General features: G+C 35.5%; 1 protein-coding gene across 4 annotated transcripts; it reads right to left on the bottom strand.

Moving 5' to 3' along the window:
* Positions 1–4,409: 4,409 nt before the first annotated feature.
* On the bottom strand, positions 4,410–20,201 carry LOC582398 (F-box only protein 9). Of its 4 annotated transcripts, XM_030974916.1 has the most exons (14): positions 19,972–20,201; positions 18,870–19,274; positions 18,208–18,265; positions 17,697–17,780; positions 16,754–16,781; positions 14,707–14,736; positions 13,839–13,868; positions 9,753–9,852; positions 9,145–9,308; positions 8,414–8,613; positions 7,469–7,584; positions 6,720–6,836; positions 6,183–6,262; positions 4,410–5,478 (listed from the first exon to the last, which is right to left on the bottom strand). In XM_030974916.1, exons 1-14 carry the CDS (start codon positions 19,972–19,974, stop codon positions 5,370–5,372), a joined length of 1,524 nt encoding a protein of 507 aa, XP_030830776.1. In that variant the 5' UTR covers positions 19,975–20,201; the 3' UTR covers positions 4,410–5,369. The 4 variants fall into 4 exon arrangements, with proteins under 4 accessions (XP_030830776.1, XP_030830777.1, XP_030830778.1 ...); XM_030974917.1 differs by lacking the exon at positions 13,839–13,868 and having other exon boundaries at positions 19,972–20,200; XM_030974918.1 differs by lacking the exon at positions 14,707–14,736 and having other exon boundaries at positions 19,972–20,200.
* Between the last annotated feature and the right edge of the window lie 2,390 nt (positions 20,202–22,591).

The following is a 22,591-nucleotide window of genomic DNA, read 5'->3' as shown; positions in this document are numbered from 1 at the left end:
GAGAGACAGGAGTGAGAGAGAGGGGGAGAGAGAGAGAGGAGAGACAGAGAGAGATCACAGAGACATAAAGAGGGAGAGACAGAGAGAGAGAGAGACAGACAGACAGAGAGAGAGAGAGATCTAATCTCTGAATTACTTTATTTTAATTTCATGACCGAATTAACTTCCATTCTTTTATTTTGCTACATTATTATATGAAACTTGGGGGTTGAAATTTGGCCTTATTAATGAACTACATGTAAGCTATTAAAGCTTCTATCAATAATATGGCCTACAAAAAAAAAAGACAATAATGCTTGTGGGTTGCCTAATGTCTGTTGCTGTAAATTTTTCATTGGAGACTGGTGCTCTTATATAATGTGTATGTGCTATACAGGCCTAGAGAAGGCTTATGGTCTATTTAATATGAAATAATGTTTAATGTGCCTTTCTTTACATCCAGTTCTGATACTAATTGCCAACAAAAATTAATACCATGCATTTTCATGAATGGAGTATCTTATCTGCTTACGTGTCTAACTCGAGTTAAAGTTTGCAAGTATTGTACAATACACTACAATATTTCCCCCACCCTGCCAGAAGTATATATGAATTCATTCTAATCGCACACAATTCCATTACAAGTTTCAGGTTATTTGGGTGCATATTCATTCTTATCTGAATGTTTATGTCTTCTGTTGCAACTCTTTTAGTACTTTGCTTGAATAGAAATTTGATGTCCCATTAACTTTGTAAATAGAAAGAATTTTCAAGGGTCAATAAACCCAGACCGCTTTCGTCAGCAGATATTTGTACATTTTGTGGAATATCTATTGGAAAGTGGGCAGGGCGGAATGTGTTGGACATATTGTACATTTTTGCTTCTTTTAATGGACTACTAGTAGTATTTGGTTTGGCAAAATTCAATGGAAACATTCCAGTTTGTGTAAATCTTCTTTTGTTGCTTTGTTTCCAGAATTATGTCAATGAAACTTTGTATGAATAAGTGGAGACAACATCGTTTGTTGTGCTGTAAAGATGTTTTGGTTGTATATTTAGGCTACAGTTCTGTAAATCATTAATATTTTAAGAGTATCATCCACATATTTGGAGAGAATTTGACACATCTTTATTGCCACAAATCTTGCCTTCAAAATAGAAACAAACTTCCAATAAGCTTTTGTTAGTTAAGCATTGTAAAATACATAATAATATATAAATTTTGTGCATATTAATTTTATTATTAGATGTTGTGAATGTTCTAAACCAAAACATAACTACTTGATTTTACTGGTTGAAAATTTCCAAATACATATAGATATATAGATAAATATATATATATACACATATCTGTGCAGCAATTTGATGGTTTTTGGGGCGTCTGTATGAAAAATGGTGCTTAAAAAAGATTGCCTTTAACTAGATCTATGCAAAGAAGTTTATGCAAATATTTTTAAAGATTTTTATGCAAAGATGCTTACGCACAGAATTTAAAGTAAAAGTAGTATATATGCACATAGTGAAAGTGTTACACAAGTTGTATAAACATTAAGACGTGAAGAAGATATATGAAAACACACAAAAATATTGTTATCAATGTTGTTTATTTCACCATTTTTGTTGTTTACATCTATTTACAAATGAAGGTATCTTGTGTCGCCTAGAGAAAAGATACATGTGTACATTAATTACATGTAGCTGGTGTAAACAAAAATTACGAAGTATTGTGTGCTGTACACTAAATTCAATTAGAGATAAGAGGGCTTGTAAGCTTTTGCTTCAATATGTGTATAAACAATGCTAAGTGAAGACAATTTGCTTCGGAAAGCAAATTTCTGCAAAGAACATCACAAAAAATGTACATTGTAATTTACTGTTCGCTTCTTGTTTGTTTATATTAACGTAACACATCTGTACTTTCTGTTCTTTGCTCTTTATTAAATTAAAAATAATGTAAATCTATGTAAATGTAAATAAAAAGTGGTGTTTATATGTTTGATATTGAAATAAAATGAAATAAAATTGAATAAAATGAGATAGCAATTGAGAATGTGTTTGCTGTTTTGTAATAACTATGTAAGAAAATAATGAACACAAAAAGCATAAAGCAAAATCCACTTCAACACCATGCAACCCATCTTTCCAAAGTAATAATGAATAAAAAATGAAACTCATCATGATATATTAGACTAACCAGCATTATAATAATTTTCCTTTCCAGTCCCCAACATAGTTAAAATTCAATCTTGTTTTATAATGTCATATTTACACATATAATTTTCAAAATATTTAGATGGATCAACCATCAACTCTATAATTAATCTTCTCTGAAGCAGCACCTGCTATAAAATGATTCAGTAACATGAATATGAAAGAAGGTACATATGAAAAGACGTGTATGTCGGTCAGGGGAGAATGGAGAAAGAAAGAACGAGTAAGGGGGACGTGATGGGGGGAGAGAGAAGATGAAAAAGAAAAGAGTGTGGAACGGAAAGGGGTAGAATGGGTATGAAACAGTGCTAGAATGGAAGAGAGAGTGGATGAAAGAGAAGCACAGAGAGAGAAAGAGAGAGAGAGAGAGATATGGACAGACAAGACAGACAGACATACAAACAGAGAAAAGACACATAGAAGAGAAAGCGGGAGAAAGAAAACAAATTATTAACCTGAGAGTAATGAGAATGGTTTATGCAAACACACTCCAGTATCGGCAGAAAAGAGGTTGGGTAGTAGATAAAGAGAGATGAAGTATTGGAGAGATAGAACTATAACTATTACAGACAGTAGGAATTTAGTTTTACCTCCTCAGACTTTACAAAGAAAACAAAAATATATTTTATAACTTAATATCAAGGGACCTGATGTTGATGCACTGACAAGGTCTCGAAGACCCATGATCTCTCGTACAAAGACCACTTATCTCAACGCTAAAATACTATTCAAAAATGAAAAAGAGGAGGAATTCCAAATAGAAAGATAGAGGAAGAATGAAGGAGAGAGAACTGATGAGGAAAGAGGAAGGATGAAAAAGATATTGGTGAAGGGAAACGGTGATACGAGTAGGACAGAGAGAGAGAGTCAGACTCTATTTACAGATGCCATTTTCAAATTAAGCATACTTTGCCAACAAAAATAGCATTTTCATCCCACATTGTACTCATTCATACACCTGGGCTTATTTATTAAAAAAACACCTTACTAAGCTTAGCAGTAAATTTTCTCTCAGCCAATCAAATGCCACAATTTCAGTAGCTTATAACAGTTATTGTAACTTGTCATAGATAACAAGTTTAATGAAACGGGGCCCTGGGCAGCTTTCACAAAACCAAATTTCGTACTTCATCAACATTCCATTGAAATGTGTGTATTGTAATTATTCATGCGTTTCAATGGGATGTCGGTGAACTTGTACTTTGTGAAACGATACCCTGCTGAATTCTAACAGACATATATTAAAAATCATACACAGAAGACTATGGAGTGGTTACATGCATTGTAAAAATACTATTCTTTGGCAGCAGCATGTCTTAGTACCACACAAAGGACTACATATAAGTTTCCTTCTCCTGACAATATTACAACGTAGGTCTGTCTGTAGATCTATACAAAAAACACATAATAATGATCTGAATCTACAAGTACTGAAATTAATCAATATTGAATTGTCTTTGATAACAATGATTGAGTCACTATTTGCCAGTTTCACATCACATGTTTTCTAAGAAAAGGCAACATAATAAATCTAATGTTGAAATACAGGTCTTCAATTGGTATCACAAGTAAAAGCATTGATCAAATCATGGTTAGAGAATGATAAGATACTCAAGTGGAATTTGTTTAACATGCCATCGAATGTAAACTGCAACCAAGGTAACAGTGATTCTATATATCAAAACATGAACAATTAAATGAAGAATGTCTGAGGACCTTTGACATTACAGGCATTCCTCTACAAGGATCTACAGGAATACTGAAAATGAACCATTAATATCTTCAATGTAAAACATAATGCTGCTATGACTTGAATATTGCAAGTGAACTTTTTTCTTCAACACCGATCTAAAATTATGACATTAAAGAGAGTGTAGCCTGACAAGACTAAGTGTCTTTCCCGTGGCTTGACTCAGGGCCAATCGGCAATTATACGACTACGGACAACGTGACCACAATCATGTGCGTGCTACATAGGCGAAACCGAAGCGCGAGGAGAACTTCGGTCTGTTTTGCGAATGCTGACCAATCAAGTCCAATCGTTAACATGCAGTTGTCCAAAAGAAGACGTAGATGGCTTTAACTAGTATTTGCCAAGCTACACTCCCTTTAACAAACTGAGATTAGACCCTCCCTTCTAAAATGTTTCATATTTTTAGAAAGACCCAGTAGAGATCTCAGTCAAAGGTCATTATAAAACTGATTTAATATTCTTCTCATTTTTTATTGTTGAAGAGTATTTAAAATAATAAAAAACTTACATAAAGTGTTGAAAATGCATTGTATTCCGTTTTTGCTTGATACTATTTTGTTGGTAAATCTCCTGTACTGCAAGCAGTATGTAACATGATCAATTACTCAGAAGGGCTTATTTTGCCTAAAAAATTCTGAAACAAGCCAACTGAGCTTTCTACATCTATGTACAAATATCAATCAACTTTTAAAAAAGAAAAAAAGAAGAGGAAATATTCAGGCAACTATCTTGAAACACATTCCAAGATTATAAGGTTGTAGTAAAATTAATAGTTACTTGCCATTTTCTGTACGACCTTCTTGTCTTGAAAAAATAGATGTAATACTCTATTTAATCCTTCTCCAAATAAGTAAGTAAACCCTAAAACCCATGACGTGAACGATATAACCCATGCCCCTGTATGTATAACACATGTGTATTAGTAATAAATTTCAACAAACAACATTCTTTAGCCAACATTATCAAGTTTGAACAAGTTCTTGGTGATCGAGTCACTGCCAATACAATACTTATCTACACAGCAATGAAGACCAATGCCGGAGAAATGAAAACGCTACTTCCGCATCAGCTGTAACTTTCAATTAATTTTGATAACAGGGCATCCATATTAAGATAAAAACAAACATACAAATAGAGGTAAAAGTTTCTGCATCTCAAAGAAAAAAAATGTCCAATAAAATCAGGTCTCCACTCCATTTTTAAAAGACAAGGCATGATGTGGACTTTTTTTTCATAGCCACTTCAAAGTACAAAAATGACAAAGTCGACTGTTTGAAGAAACACTAGTACATAAAAAGGCCTACAGTATACTAGGTACAAGGACCTATGAACTATGCAACCATGTGAGGTGGCTGCAACATGTGACTGACCACCTGACACTTACTGGTCACCTGATACAGTAGCAGGTCATGTGATGGCAGCTAGCCTAGAGAGGGGTTTCAGCTGTAGTTGTATAGCTCTTGACACGGGAGAAGTAGTAGGGACAGAACTGACGGCTCATGTCAAACTCGGTGGTGTTCTCATTCCCAGTGGACCTAAAAGGAAAATAAATAAATGAATATATATATAAAGCACAAGATAAGAAAATTAATACAATTCAACACAAAGAACAAACTATATAAAACTTCATGATGATGGTTTCTTTTCTATAAAAATGTGCAGGTTTCAATTTTTCCAAAATACAACTGTCTAATTGTTATTAAGTACTTAATACAAGTCTATTGAATATCGTTTTAACTTCATAATAATGTGATTTGTTTTACAGATGCATTTTTAAAGAAATGATTGGTACTGCAAAGTAAAACAAAGAGCAATGAAAACAGACATACTAATTAATTCTTCTTGCCCTCATCAGAGTATCTTGCAAGAAAGAACAGCAAGCCAAAATCACACATTATAAGAGGAAGGTAAACGAACAAGTGCGCAAAAGATTAGCAGGCTCTGATTGGTTGCTGAAAAGTAGATATAAAGCCAACTGTTTAATTACATAGAGCTGTAGCAATGCTAGCTAGAATAACAGATGGACTCTTACTGTTAGCACAGAATAGGGTCAGGCTAGCTTTAAGTCTATTTTCCCGCAACCAATCACGGCCAATACAAATTTTGCAGGCTTGTTCCTTTTGCTTCAGCATACATTGTCTGCTTGCAGCTTCCTGTTCATTCTTGCGATTTACTCCGAAGATGGCAAGCTCATACGAGTTTAAGAAATTGTTATCATAACAAAATCAAACTGTCTTACCTGTATCGAGTGTGACAAGCATAGCGTTTCCATTCTAACTTCATGTTCGGCTTGCGACCGAAGCTAGTAACAGCCACCTCCTGAAAGACAGATTAGGAACGGAGGAAACTTCTTAGAAGAAAGTATAACCTACATGTACAATATTGCCACCAACGGTAAGAAATACTTAATCAGAGGCGAATTAATGATTGCCTGAAGAGCGCACTAAACAAAATTCTCAAGAAAATAATAATAATAACCTTCTCTCTCCCGACTCTATGTCTGGCAGGGAGGGGGGCAACAACAAAAAAAAACCCAATCTTTCCTTGGTAATTATTTTCTTACAGACATCCTGAATGCTCTTCTGCCAGACTGCCTTAGGCAGTCCCAAAGAACCAGCTGCAAGTGTTTTTTCGTTTTTAATAACTATAATGAGCCCTTTGTTCATGTTCTTCTTTTGAATAGCCCCTCCCCCCCCCCCTCCTTCCCCCCACCTCCTCTTGCTCATTATTATGTGTCATAATGTATAGTAACAGCCCAAGCTAACTTAATTCTCACCAATTCAAAGGTCTGTTCAGAGTCGGGCAGGTTCTCCTTAGCATTGCGGTGTCTCATGTAACGTCGGCCTGTGTCCAGCTCCTTTTGTACCTTATCCTTTTTAAGGACAGCAGTCAACTAGTAAAGGCGACAATGAAAGAGAGAGAGAGAGAGAGAGAAAGAGAGGGGGGGGGGGTGGGGGAGAAATTTGATTACCATTCTTTGAATTTCATTCTAATCTAAAATACCAATATGGTATGATCAAGTAATATTTAAGCTGTAATATTGTTGGGGTTTGGGATTTGAATAATTCATGAACTCGCTCATTTCTTACTATTGCATAGAGAAAATTGACAGACGGTAAAATGACCAAAGTGTTTGAAATGGGTACCTTCTTGACCAAAGTGTTTGAAATGGGTATCTTCTTGACCAAAGTGTTTTAAATGGGTACCTTCTTAACCAAAGTGTTTCTAAATGGGTACCTTCTTGACCAAAATGTTTCTAAATGGGTACCTTCTTGCCCCAAGTGATTTTAAAAAGGTACCTCCTCGACCCAAGTGTTTTCTAATTGGGTACCTCATTGATCAAAGTGTTTAATATGGGTACCTTCTTGACCAATGTGTTTTAAATCGGTACCTTCTTGATCAAAGTGTTTCAAACGGGTACCTTCTTGACTAGTGTTTTTCTGAATGGGTACCTTCTTGACCAAAGTGTTTTAACACCCTAGCCCCTGGGTATATAAGACCATATCACATCATATTATTACTTACTATGTCTCCATCGATACAGAATTGTCCGATCATCCTGCCGGGAAGATTGTAGTTCTTATGCATCTTACTCACAATACTCTGTGGATCCTCGGATGAGCTAGCCATCATGATAGTACCTGCAACAACCAAAACAAAATTCCCAGGAGATGATCGTTTAGAATATAATATCTCAAAATTTAAATAATTCACACAGAAAACAAACAATTTTTATCAACATAATTACTCAGCATCAGCAAATAAACAGAAGAAAAATTACTCCTGTCGTTTTTCCTCTCACTTCTTCATTTGTTTATTTTCTTGGATTATTCTTTGAAAAAAAGAAAAAAGGACATCCGAGGGCACAAGGCTTAATGCCATCATTATCGAGCTATCCGTTGTTCTGTCCTTGGCGTTTACACATTTATTAGGAGAGGAGGTCAATAATTTTTCATCCCATTGGTCCAACACTTTTGAGCCTTCATGTACAGTTGGGCCGTAGAGTTCACATACACCTGGGAATTTTTTTTTTCTCACAACTGCACTCCTTGCTATCAGAAGTCACATATATAAGTGTCTCAGAGGGATTATACATTAAACAAATACCAGGCTTGTCTGTCTTCCTAAGGTGAAAAATTGGGCTGAAGTTGTGATAATGTATAATGCTTTTCTACCAAGTTTATGTAAACTTTGGGGCCAAACTGTACATGCTTACAGGCACCTTGTTACTTCCTCATTATTTATTTTCAGGGGTTAAGCAGAAAGGACTAGGAAGTCATTCCTATCCCTAATCCTAACCCTAAATCTAACACTATACCTAACTCTGGACCTAATCCTTACCCTACATTGACTCTAACCCTATCCTCTGTTTGGAGCCAGAACAGTGCTAACCTATTTGACTTCGAACAGATGATATATAAACAGGGACGATTGGCGTAGGACCAATTGGACTTCACGGAAGCAACTTACCATCTTGAAAGAACCTGAGAAAGCGATGGTATTCTACAACATGCCAAGGTTTATAGAATGGGTCCATACTGGGTTCCCCTTGCCTGATGTACGTCACCCGGCTGATGTAGATACCGTTGAAGTGAGGATGAGCGCGATGGATGTACATGTCGCGCCATGAGACGTACTCCTTCATCAGATAGGACATCTTGCCCCACATTCTTTAAGAAAGATATATGAAACAAATCTTAAGAAATGATGAAATTTGAGGTCCAAGATGCATGGAGTCCAGTGATCGATGGAGTCAATGATCAGAATTATAGCTGATTTAATTATTTTTTTCTGCTTTAATTCAGAGTAATCTGCCAATAAGTTAAAGATATAAATTGAAGTATATAGCAGTAGAATAAGCGAGTTCCTAATTAGGATTTGCGCATGTGCAGATAAAGGTCATTCGTTCCCAAATTGCAAAACCATTGAGACGAATACTCATATCGTGCTCATGAAAGTTATGTAATTAGTATTCCTTTATGTACCGACAGTACATTTATCGATTCACAGGTGAAAGTATTCTTCTCAAGAGGGCAAACAAAAGGTATTCATGAAGCACCTCCATCACTTCGACAGTGATTATTCTAAAATGCACAAGTGGGACGTATCCATAGTGTAAAAGATCTATGGATATGTGGGGGTCATGTGTTCCGAAGCTATTTACGAACTGGCTTATTAGTAGCAGCTCAATAACGACTCACCTCACACATGCCTTCCTCCATATCTCACTATCCCTGCAGCAGACATAGAACCCTCGAGACACCTTCGACAGCTGCTCCAAAGATCGCAGGTCAAGGTTAGAGGTCACGACCCATCGGAAGATGCAGAGGAGGATCTCTACTGGCAGGGCAGAGACATGGGTCGCCTATGGACAAAGAGGACAGGATTGGTCGACTCAAAAGTAATCTTTAAAGTCAACTCGTTTGCTTCTTACTTTTCTTGTAAATCTGATCCAATCAAACTATTTTGTCAGGTCAAACTGCTTTCCAGTATGTGAAGATTTCAAAGGGGATCTTGGTGTAATCAAGCAAAACAAACAAAGAATGATCAAATTGATATTGCATTTACAGGGAGTCAATATCAATCAACTACAACCAAATGTAGACTACTGTGCAAACTTTGTAAAAAATGTTACAAATACACAAACATTGATGGAGAAATATATTCATGTTGCTTTCACAAGCAATACAATCAACAAAAGAAAGAGACAAACAAGAATATTAAGAATGATGTTTAAAATATGTATGTTTAAAATATGACATAGAAATCAAAAAATCAAATCAAATTAAATCAATATGGTTTTACTCACAGTCTGAGGAGTCTTTGTTGAACAGGAGGTTCTGAGATCATTCGTTGTCATCAGTTGAAGCTTGATGGCTAAGGCTTCGATATCATCACCACCGTCATCACTAAAAGAAAAAAACAAAAACATGATGGTCAGTTCTTCCTTTTAAGTTTCGAGAAATTATGAATATAAAACCAGAACACCCTGTTATGGTGAAACCGTGGAATAATTATGAGTGCTGAAAGCACTATATTCTTGTTTTTTCTATTTATGCATGTAAACTCGTCTACATGTATTCAGAAGGATCAATTCAATATAAAGGAATTTCTTGCTTTGCCTTTTTACTTGGTTTTGTTCTACGGAAAAAGTGTGTGAAGGCAATAATTAGAAGAAATTATCGCATATCCAACTATTACACATGAGGGAATGAATGAACTTCTCCCTATATGGATGGCTATAGTCTACAAGACTCATGATGAATCACAAGACTGACAGCCCATGGAGAAGAAAAAAACCCAGAGATACCAACAATGTCCAGCTATCCCTATGTAATTCTCTGTTGTTGTTTTTTTCTCTCTCTCTCTCTTTGTATATTTTATTATTTTTTTTGACTTGATTTCTCTGTTTCATCTCTTTTATCTATTCTTAAGTCTTTCTCTATTTTGTCAGTCTCATACTGACTCTCGTGGGCTATCAGTCTTGTGGGCCATCAGTCAACTGGAACATCCCCTAACTTATTGCTTAATGCACCGTTACAATGGCCCTTGCATACATCTCAAGTATCAATAAAACAAACTGTAAATTGCATACAGTAATTTCATGAATTCGGCTACAACGAAAGCAAGCAATGGTGAAGGTTTATTTAATTTCTGAATTGATGTTATTTCAATTCACAAAGGATAACTCTTCCAGGTTAAAACAAAGACATAATAAATTGAACAAAATAACAAAATGCTGAAATATTTAGAAATTCAAATCATAATCATCATTTCATAAAATTATGACATTAAAACATCTTTTCAAAACCAAGGTCTCCATTTTAATAACACACAAATCCCATTAAACTTTGGGGCGAGGAGAAATCTAATATTTTGCTAGACCAGATGCTTGTATATATTGATAATAAACCTACACGACTAAGCTATAAAATGGCTCCACATCAGATTTTGTTTTGTCCTAGTGATTTGCATGCATTTATTCAATTGCATTCCGTACACTAAACATCTGCTAGTGGTTCAGACTGCAAAACATACATATGTGCAAGGCTTAGCTGTGTATTTTTCATGATGATACAACAACACTACATACAATACATTTTTTAAGGATTGATATGTGCTGGCAAAGTGTACAAACAATGTAGCTTGAACATTTTTACCCGACTCTCACACCGTTTTGCAATGAATGCAGAATTCAATAGGAACTTAAAGTAGATATTCATTGATTTTAAAAACTAACTTTATGTTCATTATTGCAAAGTTTAAACTTTGATTCGACAAGATTATCAAAATTTAATGCTTGGAAACATTCGAAGTAATGATTAATATAAATTACAAAACGCTTAAATACAGCCCGGGCATATAGCACCTGAAGAGCTCTCCGAACGCTGCTGAGATGTGTGAGATCACAGTATGGACATGACTTGCACAAGCAGACGATGCCCCATGACATCTCACACATTTTCAGTGCCTGTGTTTTCATCTTTTCTTGAGTTCTTTCTCTTACTTCACTACCGTCAGGCTAAATGTAGAATCTATTGCCTCACTCTAAACCCCGCGCATGGTTTTATTTTGATGACAAATGCAGCGATACAAAAATAAAGGAATTTGTCGCTTGTAAACAAAATAAGACGCCATTGTATATTCAGCTGCACACACCGGGGTATGTTCGGCGTTTCAAGAGGGAACAAATGCCGTCCTTGATATGATTCAGGGGTTTTTCAATTTGAAAGTCTGGTTTCTTTGATTGTTAATTAACCCCTATCCTGTGTATTTACAAGCAAAAGATGTTAGTTATCAGAATCGGGTCATATCCCGTTTTAAATGGTTTGACATGCCATTACATTTATATAAACTAAACTCATTATAATTTGACAAATAATAGCTTTGCAATTACGTTCATTCTCTATGAGATGTCGTCTGCTTGGGCAGTGTTGGTCCATATAGTGACGTCATTAAAACATCGTTATTTTCCCAGCGAATCTCTCGTATATCCCAGCTGCTATGGAGGTGGTTGTATTTTTATTTTTTATTAATCACCCGATATGTAGTTGACCTATAACTTGTACGATGGCCATCTGTTAGCTTACCAGTTTCTAGTGATACATTAGTTGACAAATTTGTGATTTTCTTTGAATTTCACCTTTAACCTTCAGAGAACATTGACCTTTAAGGCCCGGTCACACAGAGTGGAAGCACACCAACAAAACTAAGAAACCATTTGGTATAATGTACAAAAGTGAGCAAAATCAACCCCCCCCCCCCCAATAAAAAAAGTTATAAAAAAAAAAGAATAAAAAACATCAAATTTTGTAGAAAGTAAACAAAATTGATATGCAAATTCTTATATTGATACAATTTCTTGTCATATTGGAACAATTTCTGGACATAATCCATGAAACGTCCATGAAACTACTTATTTTGGAAAACACAAGAATAGTACAGATTGAATTGGCATTATAACTCCAAAGAGGTTTTTTTAAGGTGATTTTGCAATATTTCAATACTTCAAGCCTCGGTCACAAATGCCATTACGAACTGCTACGAATGCTGTACAAACGATTTTCAGACAATGAAAATTTGGGAAGACAATGGAAACACAGGGAGATTTGTACGAAGTTATCGTTCGTACGAACCGACCGTAGAATAACTTGTAAAATCATACCAATTTTGAACTCTAGAGGCCAACAAGTCAAACAATTTTGATGTGTTTCTAAAATTAGCTCAATTCAGTTTGTACATGAACTTTTGAACTTGAGCATCTCCTTACATAAAACCTTGTTTAACTGTCAGTCATAGATATGATTTATGATTCATGTAAATTACATTCCTCCTTGTTTACAAATTTTGTTCCAGAAATTACTCCTTGTTGATTTCATGTAGATGTTTTCATTCCATGAATGTACATATCCCAAGCTTGCTTTTGTTACACACCTGCCTGTGTAAATTTCAATAAAGCATTTCCTGCGGTAATAAACAACCTGTCAATCAAAGAAAACTCTGTCTACAAGTTTAATTTTATGACCTACTTCAAAGTATTCAAAGTTCAATGTTAATATGTTCACAATAGTATTTGTGTATTGATATGATTAAGAAAAAGCACACCTGTAAGTGAGGGCCAATGGTCTACCCAAACCTGTTTAATCCAGGTGAATACAAAACATATATTTGGAAAGTGTTTGATTTGATTTGATTTTATTCATTCTGAATCAATAAATGAATATATGTAGGGTCATTGTATCATACTTACAAAAAAAATTATTAGTACTTTTAATGTGTTTTCCTAAATAAAAAAAATGTATTCAAATTTTGGTGACCTGTGATTCTTTTTTTACGCAAATGTTAATTTTAATATACATGTAATACAATAGGCGTGAGAGAAACAATGTTTGTAATTATTTTAACTGTATGTTGATAGTTTATATGTATTCTTATGAATACTACATGTATATTCACACAAAAGTATGTATCAATTTATTCATCAATTAATTTATCTCCCAAATATGTTAATAAAAAAGGTTTTAAAAAGTTTGTTAAAAAAAGTTAAGTTATAACAAAAAAAAGAACTCTGGGTTCACTCTGATCTGCCAGCCCAGTTCTACGCACAAATTTTCTTTTCTTTTAATTTTTTTTATAATGATCTTAAAACGATAAAACTGATATGAACATTCAAGAAAAGGGTCCCAAAGTTCGTTTTTCACACACCATGCACGTAACGAATTTCAAAAAGTTGTCAAAAATAACTGATATTTTTTTTATATAAAAAAAAAAAAAAATCACCAATGAACTTGTAAGAGTGCAGAAACTGTTTTGAAGAACAGACTGCTCTGATAAAATGTAACATTTAGAACACCATTTTATACAAAAATGCACTGTACGGAAGAAATGAACTTACGTCATGTCTTCCGCCACATCGTTGTTATTGCTGGGGATTCAAACATTCAGAAATGCGAGGTGACAATGGGACGAATCTCATTTTGTGAATGACCATTGAGGCAAAATTGCTATTTTCTTCAGATAATAGCATAATACAGCTCAAACCATAAACAATCTACATGTACCTCGCTATTCATAAGGACCCCTATCCATAAGGACCCCTATTCATAACCTGCGACAAAATGAATAGCGATCTTTCATGAATAGCGGCCCTTATAAATAGCGTGCAAACCATAGACAATTTACCTCGTTATTCATAAGGACCGCCATTCATAAGGACCGCTATTAATAATGCGTGACTAAGTGAAAAACTGTCTTTTATAGATAAAATAGCGGTCCTTATAAATATTGAGCAGACCCCCAGTAGGGCTATCTGATCAAATGAGAGAGATACATACCGGGTACTAAAAACTCAGATATGATTGGTATTTTACAGGAGCTTGGTCTTGCCCCAATAAACTTCACTTATAAAACCACACCATGTTCACATGTAATTTTCTTCCATTAATAAAAGAATTTCTATATACCGTAGCTACATGTAGAAAGGAAATAATAAACAAGTTATAGCACAATCACTATGAACATCACGGACAAAGAAAGCGGACAAAATACGGTATACAGTTCCTCAGGTAGACAAAGGAACATCCCTTCAGTGCTATTATGTAAAAAGGTGAATATGCATGTGACACCTGTTCTACACATTTTTACATAATAGCAGTGAAGGGATGTTCCTTTGTCTACCTGAGGAACTGTATATTTTGTCCGCTTTCTTTGTCAGTCATGTTCATAGTGAGTGTTGTACAGGTATGGGTTGGGAATGAACTTACGTCATGTCCTTCACCTCATTGTTGTTATTTCTGAGGATTCAAAACATTCAGAAATGCAAAGTGACAGTGGAATAAGTCTCAGTTTGTAAGTCAACAAGAAGAGACCACTTAAACTAAATGATAACAAGTAAAAACTGCCAATTTCTTGTTCCCATTTGATCATTCCTATCTAAGAAATGATAGGATGAATGACATAGTTACAATTGTTGGACTAACTGAGTATTATACATAGAGCAATTCCCTACAAGATGTCATGCATGACACATATCTTTTTATTCTTTAATCCATTTATTTTATCAAACAATAAGAAAATCTCTTAATTTGATCATTGAATAACAAACTGTGGTAATACCAGAAAGAACCATTACGGTAGTCAATTTCATATAAAGATAGTGTAAAGTTTTTAATAAAATAAATGGATAAATGTCTAATACCGGACACATCACAGAATTGCCCTTATATTTTAGCAAAGTGAAAGTAACACACAAATTTAAATTAAAAACTTAATTTAATGAGCCAGTTCATAGTTGCAGTCTGAGCATGAGCAGAAAGAAGTCATTGTAGATCAAATTGTGAAATTCACGGAGACAAAATAATGGACACATTCTCATGAAAGTTATGTAATCATTATTCCTTTATGCACAAGCAGTGCACTCCATGATACACAGGTGGATGTTTTCTTTGAAAAGGGGAAATGAAGGCTATTTATGTAGCAACTCCATTGCTGTAGGAGTGTTTATTCTAAAATGTACAAAGTCGGACCTCTTCATGTTTTGAAGATCTGTGGATATTCAGAGTCATTTAGGACATGTGCTATTTAAACCGTGAACTGGTCTATTCACTTAAAGCTAAAAACCAGTTATGGTCATGCAATTGCATAGTGAAAGAAACATTGTGAAATCGATCAGAAAAGGTTTATTTAGCATAGATGTACTGCAAGGTTCTGGAATCATCAAAATTATAAGAAATTTGGCCAAGTCTTTATAAAGTTAGAAACACTGTACACAGAAAGATGTATATGGGACTACACACACGTGGGCGACACGTGCATTTGTATCTCTCAACAGTATATAGATATACTAATTTACCAAATATATCAATTAGTAGGCGGTTTCGTCATGTAATATTCAAACCATATTCTTTCACATGATTGGTAATAAGAGCTTCCATTTCATTTTTTGAAATTGAGGCGCTTCCAATACTGGTCTTTACCTTTAAGTATATTTTGTATCTTATTTATTTGTATGTTCACTTCACCCAAATAGTCAAACTGCAAATTTAATGAGTTCCATTTGTATTCTGTATCATATTTTTGTAAAGTACTTTCATTTTTCTTTCCCTTTCTTTTTGCCAGGCATTTAAGGGATAGTTGAGTTCTTTTTTAACACCACGAATGCCTTCAAAGTGCATTGTTATTGCTCTTATTCTAATTTATGGCATTTCTAGTGCCCTTTTAGGACCTAAAATAGCTGAAACCAAAATGTGTCAAATTTACATTAAATACGATCATACCAATTCAGCTCCACTTTAAAAAAAATACGGTGACTGTAATTGATAATGGTTATGCGTATTATAACCAACACGAAAAAGCCAACAAAAAGCCTACCAAAAGCCTACATTGGCATTGGCTTGAAAATACAAAGACAAATTTTCATGCAAAAGTTGCCAATTTGATGAGGAAAAGCTCATTCATTTAGATCGTTAGAAAACTCTGAAGTGCTACAAGTATGACTTCCTGTACATACTGGAAGACCCATTGACATGAGCTGTGTCCAGCAATTCCCGGGGCACTGAAGCATGTAAAGGATACAATTGGTCACGTTTCATGCAACCTTCCTTTGTATTCTTCAGGCACAAAGTACATTAATCAGCATTCCAAAATCTCTGTTTTTGAGGTCAGACCCATTTTGGATCAAAACATCCTGCTTAGATTGTAATGAATTCCACAAACACAAATTTACACATTGGTCATGATAGTATTCATATGAAGAAACTTTTGTTTTGTGTTATTTGATTAAAAACATTAAATATTGCAAGAAATTCTTACTCTTCATCATCAGAGGCTTGGTTGCTACCTGTAAATGACAAAAAAAAAATCAAAAATCAAAAATCAAAAATGAGTTAACAATTTCAATGAGAGAAAAACAAAATCATGATAGTTTCTTTTCTTAAGTAAGCAAGTAATTCAGATGAGTATTAAGCTTACAATTACATAACATGTCAGTGTTATATATTATTTATTGTTTCTATAAAGTTTGATCGATTTTGATTAATTCTATCAACTTCCAAAAAATGAATCTCCCTCCCCCTTCATCTCATTTAATCACAGCTACATTTAACAGCAACAAAGACAAATGGAAAATTGGAAATTCATCATGTAATAGTCTGACGCACAAGTGGAGACTAAGTTTAGATACATATGTTTGTGAACACTTTGAAATTATGGCAGTTCAATATACAGAAATCAAATACAAAGTATCTATGGAGTATGATGACAATATCCTTACAACACGATCAGTATACTGTAAAAACAGCCAGTCCTCGAATATTAAAGCAGTCGATATCTCTTTTTTATATACCGAATTGACACAAAAATCTACCAAGAATTCTGACCTTATCCTTTTATTGAGTAAACATTGGTAAATATTGGTTAATACATCACAGAAAACCTAAGAAACTGTCTGTTTATCTTTGCTCAAAAAATTACTGAAATTTTCGATCAGTTGGGAATCGCAGACAAAAAAACACTTTATGATGTCCACGCTCATTCAAAAAACATTTTAACACCTAAACCGATGGGTATCGCAGCAAAATTGTATTATTTTCCCGGTAACCAGAATTTTGAGGGATTCTACTCTTGGGACTATTAAACGGTTTTCGCACTTTTCGTTTCTTTACGGGAATGGCTAAAATCACGGCTCCAATTTCGACCAATCAGATGGCTGGATTTCTTAAGTGAGGTATATAATCAAACAATGAAAGTTTCTTACCACTGCGGCTGTTTCCCTCACTCTCTTGTACACGACTCTCCACATCTGGCACAAGCTGCATGGATTGCTTGTAAAACATGACAGCTGCAAGAAAAGACATACAACAATCTTAATAAAATACATAAAGATTTTAACAAATTATACATGATAAGGTTTTCTTGGCTTGCTTGAAGAAGAGTGCAGATTGGATTGGAATATAATACTGTCAAGTTATGATGAATCTAAGGTAAAATATGAGGTATTATATCCTGCATCAAAAATGTATTGGTTTTTGATCGGTTGAGAGCTCGTCACATTTTTCTTCAAATCTTAATTTAATAATTTTGTTTCTATTTTTAATTCTTTTTTAATAAAAACTGTAATTTTCTAAATTTTAAATTTTCTAAATTCCAATAATAAAAAAATTGTTTTAAATTGTATTTTCTTCTTTTTTTAAAATAATTTTTTGAATGGCATTACAATAAGTATTACAATAATCATGGACACACACAAAACAAAATATATTTCTTACCTTCATACATTCTGCCATTCCTCTCATGCTTCACACCTTGCATGAACAAATATTTGGCCTGTAATAAAACATGACAGAAATAATACACAAGTTACAACATTTCTGAAAAAATAAGCATTTAATTATGGTAAAGATACATGAGGACTAAACTAAAATTCTCCCATCTACACTGTACTTGTAATTTAATGCATTGCTACAATGTAAATGTATGTGAATGTACAGTACCCATGTAATCTATTCAAACATATTTGGGGCATATCGGGTATTGGGTAGCGGGACCACCGATTACATCGCTAAAATGTGATATTTTAGGATATATTTTCCATTGCAAATGTGGTTCTTCAGTGACTCTGGCATGGTATGGTATGTGTGGGATATGTGATATGCTATTATGCGATGTATTTTAAAGGGATTTTACCATGCGTCCAATGGATCGGCCGAAAACTGGAGCTGTCCGATTACCGGCTCCTTTACTCTAATTATACTCTGCCTTTTGAAAATTTGTGATCTGCCTTCTCCAAATAGTATTCTTTTTTGCAAAATAAGCATAATAAACAACTTTCGAAAATGAATCATACTGACATTTTTGCAATGCAACCATCCAATAACAGCAACGATATGTCTGAGAAATTTCAAGCAGTTTTCATTGATTAAGGGTATACCTTTTCTTCTATCGATTCTGTCAAGAGAGAAGAAATCTCCACATCCGTCTCATCCTCCAACTCTGGTGATGGACTCGCGCTGTTACTCCTGGCATCCCCACTGCTCTTCACCGGAGCAGTACCTGCATCATTTCTCTGCTCCTGTCCTTTAGCTGCATTTACATTCTTCTCAGACCCTGGGGCTGGACTACCTCGGAGGGCTGGACTGCCACGGCTATCCCCTGGCCCTATGGGCGCTTTACCCAGCTCTTGGTGCCATTCTTGTCTGAAGTTGGTGAGCTGTTGTGCTAAGTTTGGCTCCTCTGGATTTCCTTTGTCTTCATCTGCGAGTAACTCAAACATCTCCTCCATATCGGAGTCATCTCTGTCGTCATTCAGAACGGGAATGATTTCATTTTCATTCGCCTGTGGGATTCATAACAACAGAATAACATATTTTTACATCCCTACGTAAAATTCAGAATAGATTTACTACCGACTTGATAACAAATAGGCAAGATAAAGAATAGGAATTCACCAATCAATTTGAAACAATCTTCAACTTTATATTATTGTAAAACTTAATCAGTATTCAGCAGATGTGCACTTGAAAGGGATACATGTATACTATTTAATAAGTGCTAGCAATCTGGACATGAGACTATTATGTCACACACATGTACATGTAGAATAGAAATACATTGCGCAGTCATCCGATCTTTGACTTTTAGTTTTAGTCATAAGAATTTCAAATTTTCAATTAGCAAGCTAGCAGCCTAGCTAGCTATAGATTCTAGATCGAGTCTTCTGATTGGCGCCTCAAATGTCGTGGGTATTCTGCAGTTAAGCCGAAATCTGTAATTAAAATTAAGTTTCACCTCCATGTGAAATCTGCAACGTATCTGCAGATTTTAGTCGCCCTCAATCATTCGGACATTCCTCCAGCTCCCACCGCTGCGCCACCCCCGCAAGCCGCAGCCGCCGCCCACTCAACAATCACAATTTGCAATATGTGGGACTAAACCTCTGACATTTTAATAAAGCAGATATTTCTGTACTTGATTTACTTGCTAAAACATCTTTATCACGACCCCTATTTTACCAGAAAACATAATTTAATTACCATCGTGTCACGGTAGGCCTTGCTCGCCTTTCAGGCCTCTAGTTCACGGTCTGTATAGCGAATTACGGTTCCAAAAACAAGTGCTTTCTTAACAGCGGCCATCTTTGTTGTCGTGTGACGCAATCGCTTGCAATTTAGTTGACGTTGGATATATACTGACCTCGGAAATATTATGCCCGTTATACCCCCTTTATATACCGTGTTCTCAATTTGTTTGCTTTTTGTTTGTTTGTTATTGCTGATTTGGATTTTGTTGAATATCTCTTGTTTTGTAAATTATTGTGTTTGTTTTCCTTTTTTTCTTCTGTATAAAGCCTATACCAATCATTAATATTGTTTGTTTGTTCATCTCTTTTCTCTTTTGGGTAATTTTTTTTTGTTAAGTTGACGGAGGAGGCATAGGCTATATGCGAATCATTAAAAAAAAAAAAAAAAAATCTGTCCATTTCATTTGTTCCCATCATTTCTTTGGTGGATCCAATGGGAGCTGGGACAAAGAGACACTTCTCTGACCCCACGGCAAAATCCAATCTGGCATAGCTCATAGGTCGATCGACCACGGTGATATTATATTGAACAAATAAAGAGTGTCCCCATCCCATGTAGCCTTATATAATCTAGCTTTCTGTAGACAACTTGTTATGACAGCTCATGAGACCTGGCAGACATTGCTGCATGTTTTTATATATCATATCTCTGTATGTGAATATATTTAGCTATTTTGTTTCTCTGTAGACTACATGCCAGCTCATTGACACTTGCCAGAAGAATTACCGTTTGTTGCCATTAAAAAAAAAAAAAAAATCCAATTTATATGTGGATATTTTTTAAACTTTGTTTCTCTACACTTTTTGTCATGCCAGCTGGTATATAGTTGCAATGATGCCAGTATTGTGTAACACTTTAAAGATATGTATTCATAATTATCTATAGATTTGTCTTAGTATCTATTTGAACACATCTGAGACTATTCATGTTTGACATAATGACAATAAGTCCGATATAGCTGCCAGTAATATTAACACTTTTCTACATTGTTATGGATCTGGACTTATTTATGTATACCTTTGCCTTGAACTTAAACTTGATATGTATTCACAGTATATGCACATTTTTAAAGAATGTTGTATAGATGCACATGTTTGTCATGACATCTCATTGAAACTGTCAATATAGCCTTGCTACCGGTATTATGTAACACTTAATAGTACTTATACAAGTATTCATTTCACACCCCTTTTCTGTTTGTTATGACAACCACACTTGCCATATAACTAGATCTCGCTGCCAGTGTATTGCAAATATCTAATATCTGTGTGTGTCTTTTTTAGACCGCATTTTATATTTTGTAAAACCAGTAACATTCCATTCAAAAGATTGTTGACTCAAAACCTAAAGAATGTAGTGTAAAGTATAGCCTAAGTCAAACATACAAGACCTCCTAAATGTTGAACTCTCTCTCTCTCTCTCTCTCTCTCTCTCTCTCTCTCTCTCTCTCTCTCTCTCTCTCTTGATACTTGATGTGGTAATCCCTGAAGCAGCTTTTCCAAGCTATACTGGGATGGGATGTGTTGTGACAGCAGGTGAAGGTGCAGACAACAAAAGGGTGTACAATTGCTTTATACAGTAAAATAGTGACGTGCAAGTAAAAATAATCATGCTGCTATATGGTTTACAGCATTCTGGAACCTACAGGAGGTTCCAACCCTCTGATGACAGGGAGGGCGGTCATCTGGAAAGCAGCAACTGATGGGGCAGTAACTGCAGTGAATGGTAGTTGATTCCAGATGCGAATGGTGCGGGGGTAAAATGAGTACTTGTAGGAGTCGATTGTTGCCTCAGGAACAGAGAGCTTGAGTGTGTGGTCTCTTCTGCTGATGTATGTAGCTTTGGTTATGAGGTGAGGAAGACAAATGTTGACTAGCTGGTGGTGTATTTTAAAGAGCATGGTGCTTTGTGCTAGAAGACGACGTGTGTGCAGTTTATCCCATCCCAGCTGGGAAACAAGCCCTGTAGCTGACGTGGATCTTCGGTAGTCGCGGAAGACAAAACGAGCAGCTGTTTTCTGTACCCTTTCCAGACCTTCGGCAGCACCAGAAGTGTGAGGGTTCCAGGCTTCAGCGCCATACTCTAGCTGCGGTCGAACCAGGGCTGTGTATGCTCTTGACTTCACATCCTTGGTGCATGGTGACAGGGTTCTCCGCAGCAACCCAAGGGTTTTGTTGGCCTTGTTCAGTAGGAGTTGGCAGTGTGTATTCCATCGAAGGTCCAATTGGTTACAGTTACCCCGAGATACTTGTACTTGTCTATCCTGGGTATTATCTCGTTGGAAATCTGGTAGTCATGCTGTATTGGTGTTCTTTTCCTCGTGATGGTAAGGGAGGCGCACTTCTTGACATTGAAAGCCATGAACCATTTCGCTGACCAGTCAGACAAGGTTTGAAGGTCTTGCTGAAGGATGGAGGTGTCATTCTTAGTGTGAATTTCTCTGTAGATCACACTATCGTCAGCAAAAAGGCGCATCTTGGACTGGATATTTGCAGTGATGTCGTTGATGTACAGCAAAAAGAGGGCTGGTCCGATCACTGAACCTTGAGGTACCCCAGAGGTAACAGGCATC

This window comes from Strongylocentrotus purpuratus, unplaced genomic scaffold, assembly GCF_000002235.5.
Source record: "Strongylocentrotus purpuratus isolate Spur 01 unplaced genomic scaffold, Spur_5.0 spur5_scaffold_7, whole genome shotgun sequence".
Taxonomy (NCBI): domain Eukaryota; kingdom Metazoa; phylum Echinodermata; class Echinoidea; order Camarodonta; family Strongylocentrotidae; genus Strongylocentrotus; species Strongylocentrotus purpuratus.
This window is presented reverse-complemented; position numbering and strand designations above follow the sequence as displayed.

What these genes read in the sequence shown, in the direction of transcription:
- LOC582398 (XM_030974916.1), bottom strand. An exon ending in CAAGCCTCTGATGATGAAGA is followed by an intron (nt 14,737 to 16,753) that starts GTAAGAATTTCT and finishes TTGAATCCTCAG; the next exon opens with AAATAACAACAATGAGGTGA. An exon ending in TGGAGGAAGGCATGTGTGAG is followed by an intron (nt 8,614 to 9,144) that starts GTGAGTCGTTAT and finishes TCTTTCTTAAAG; the next exon opens with AATGTGGGGCAAGATGTCCT.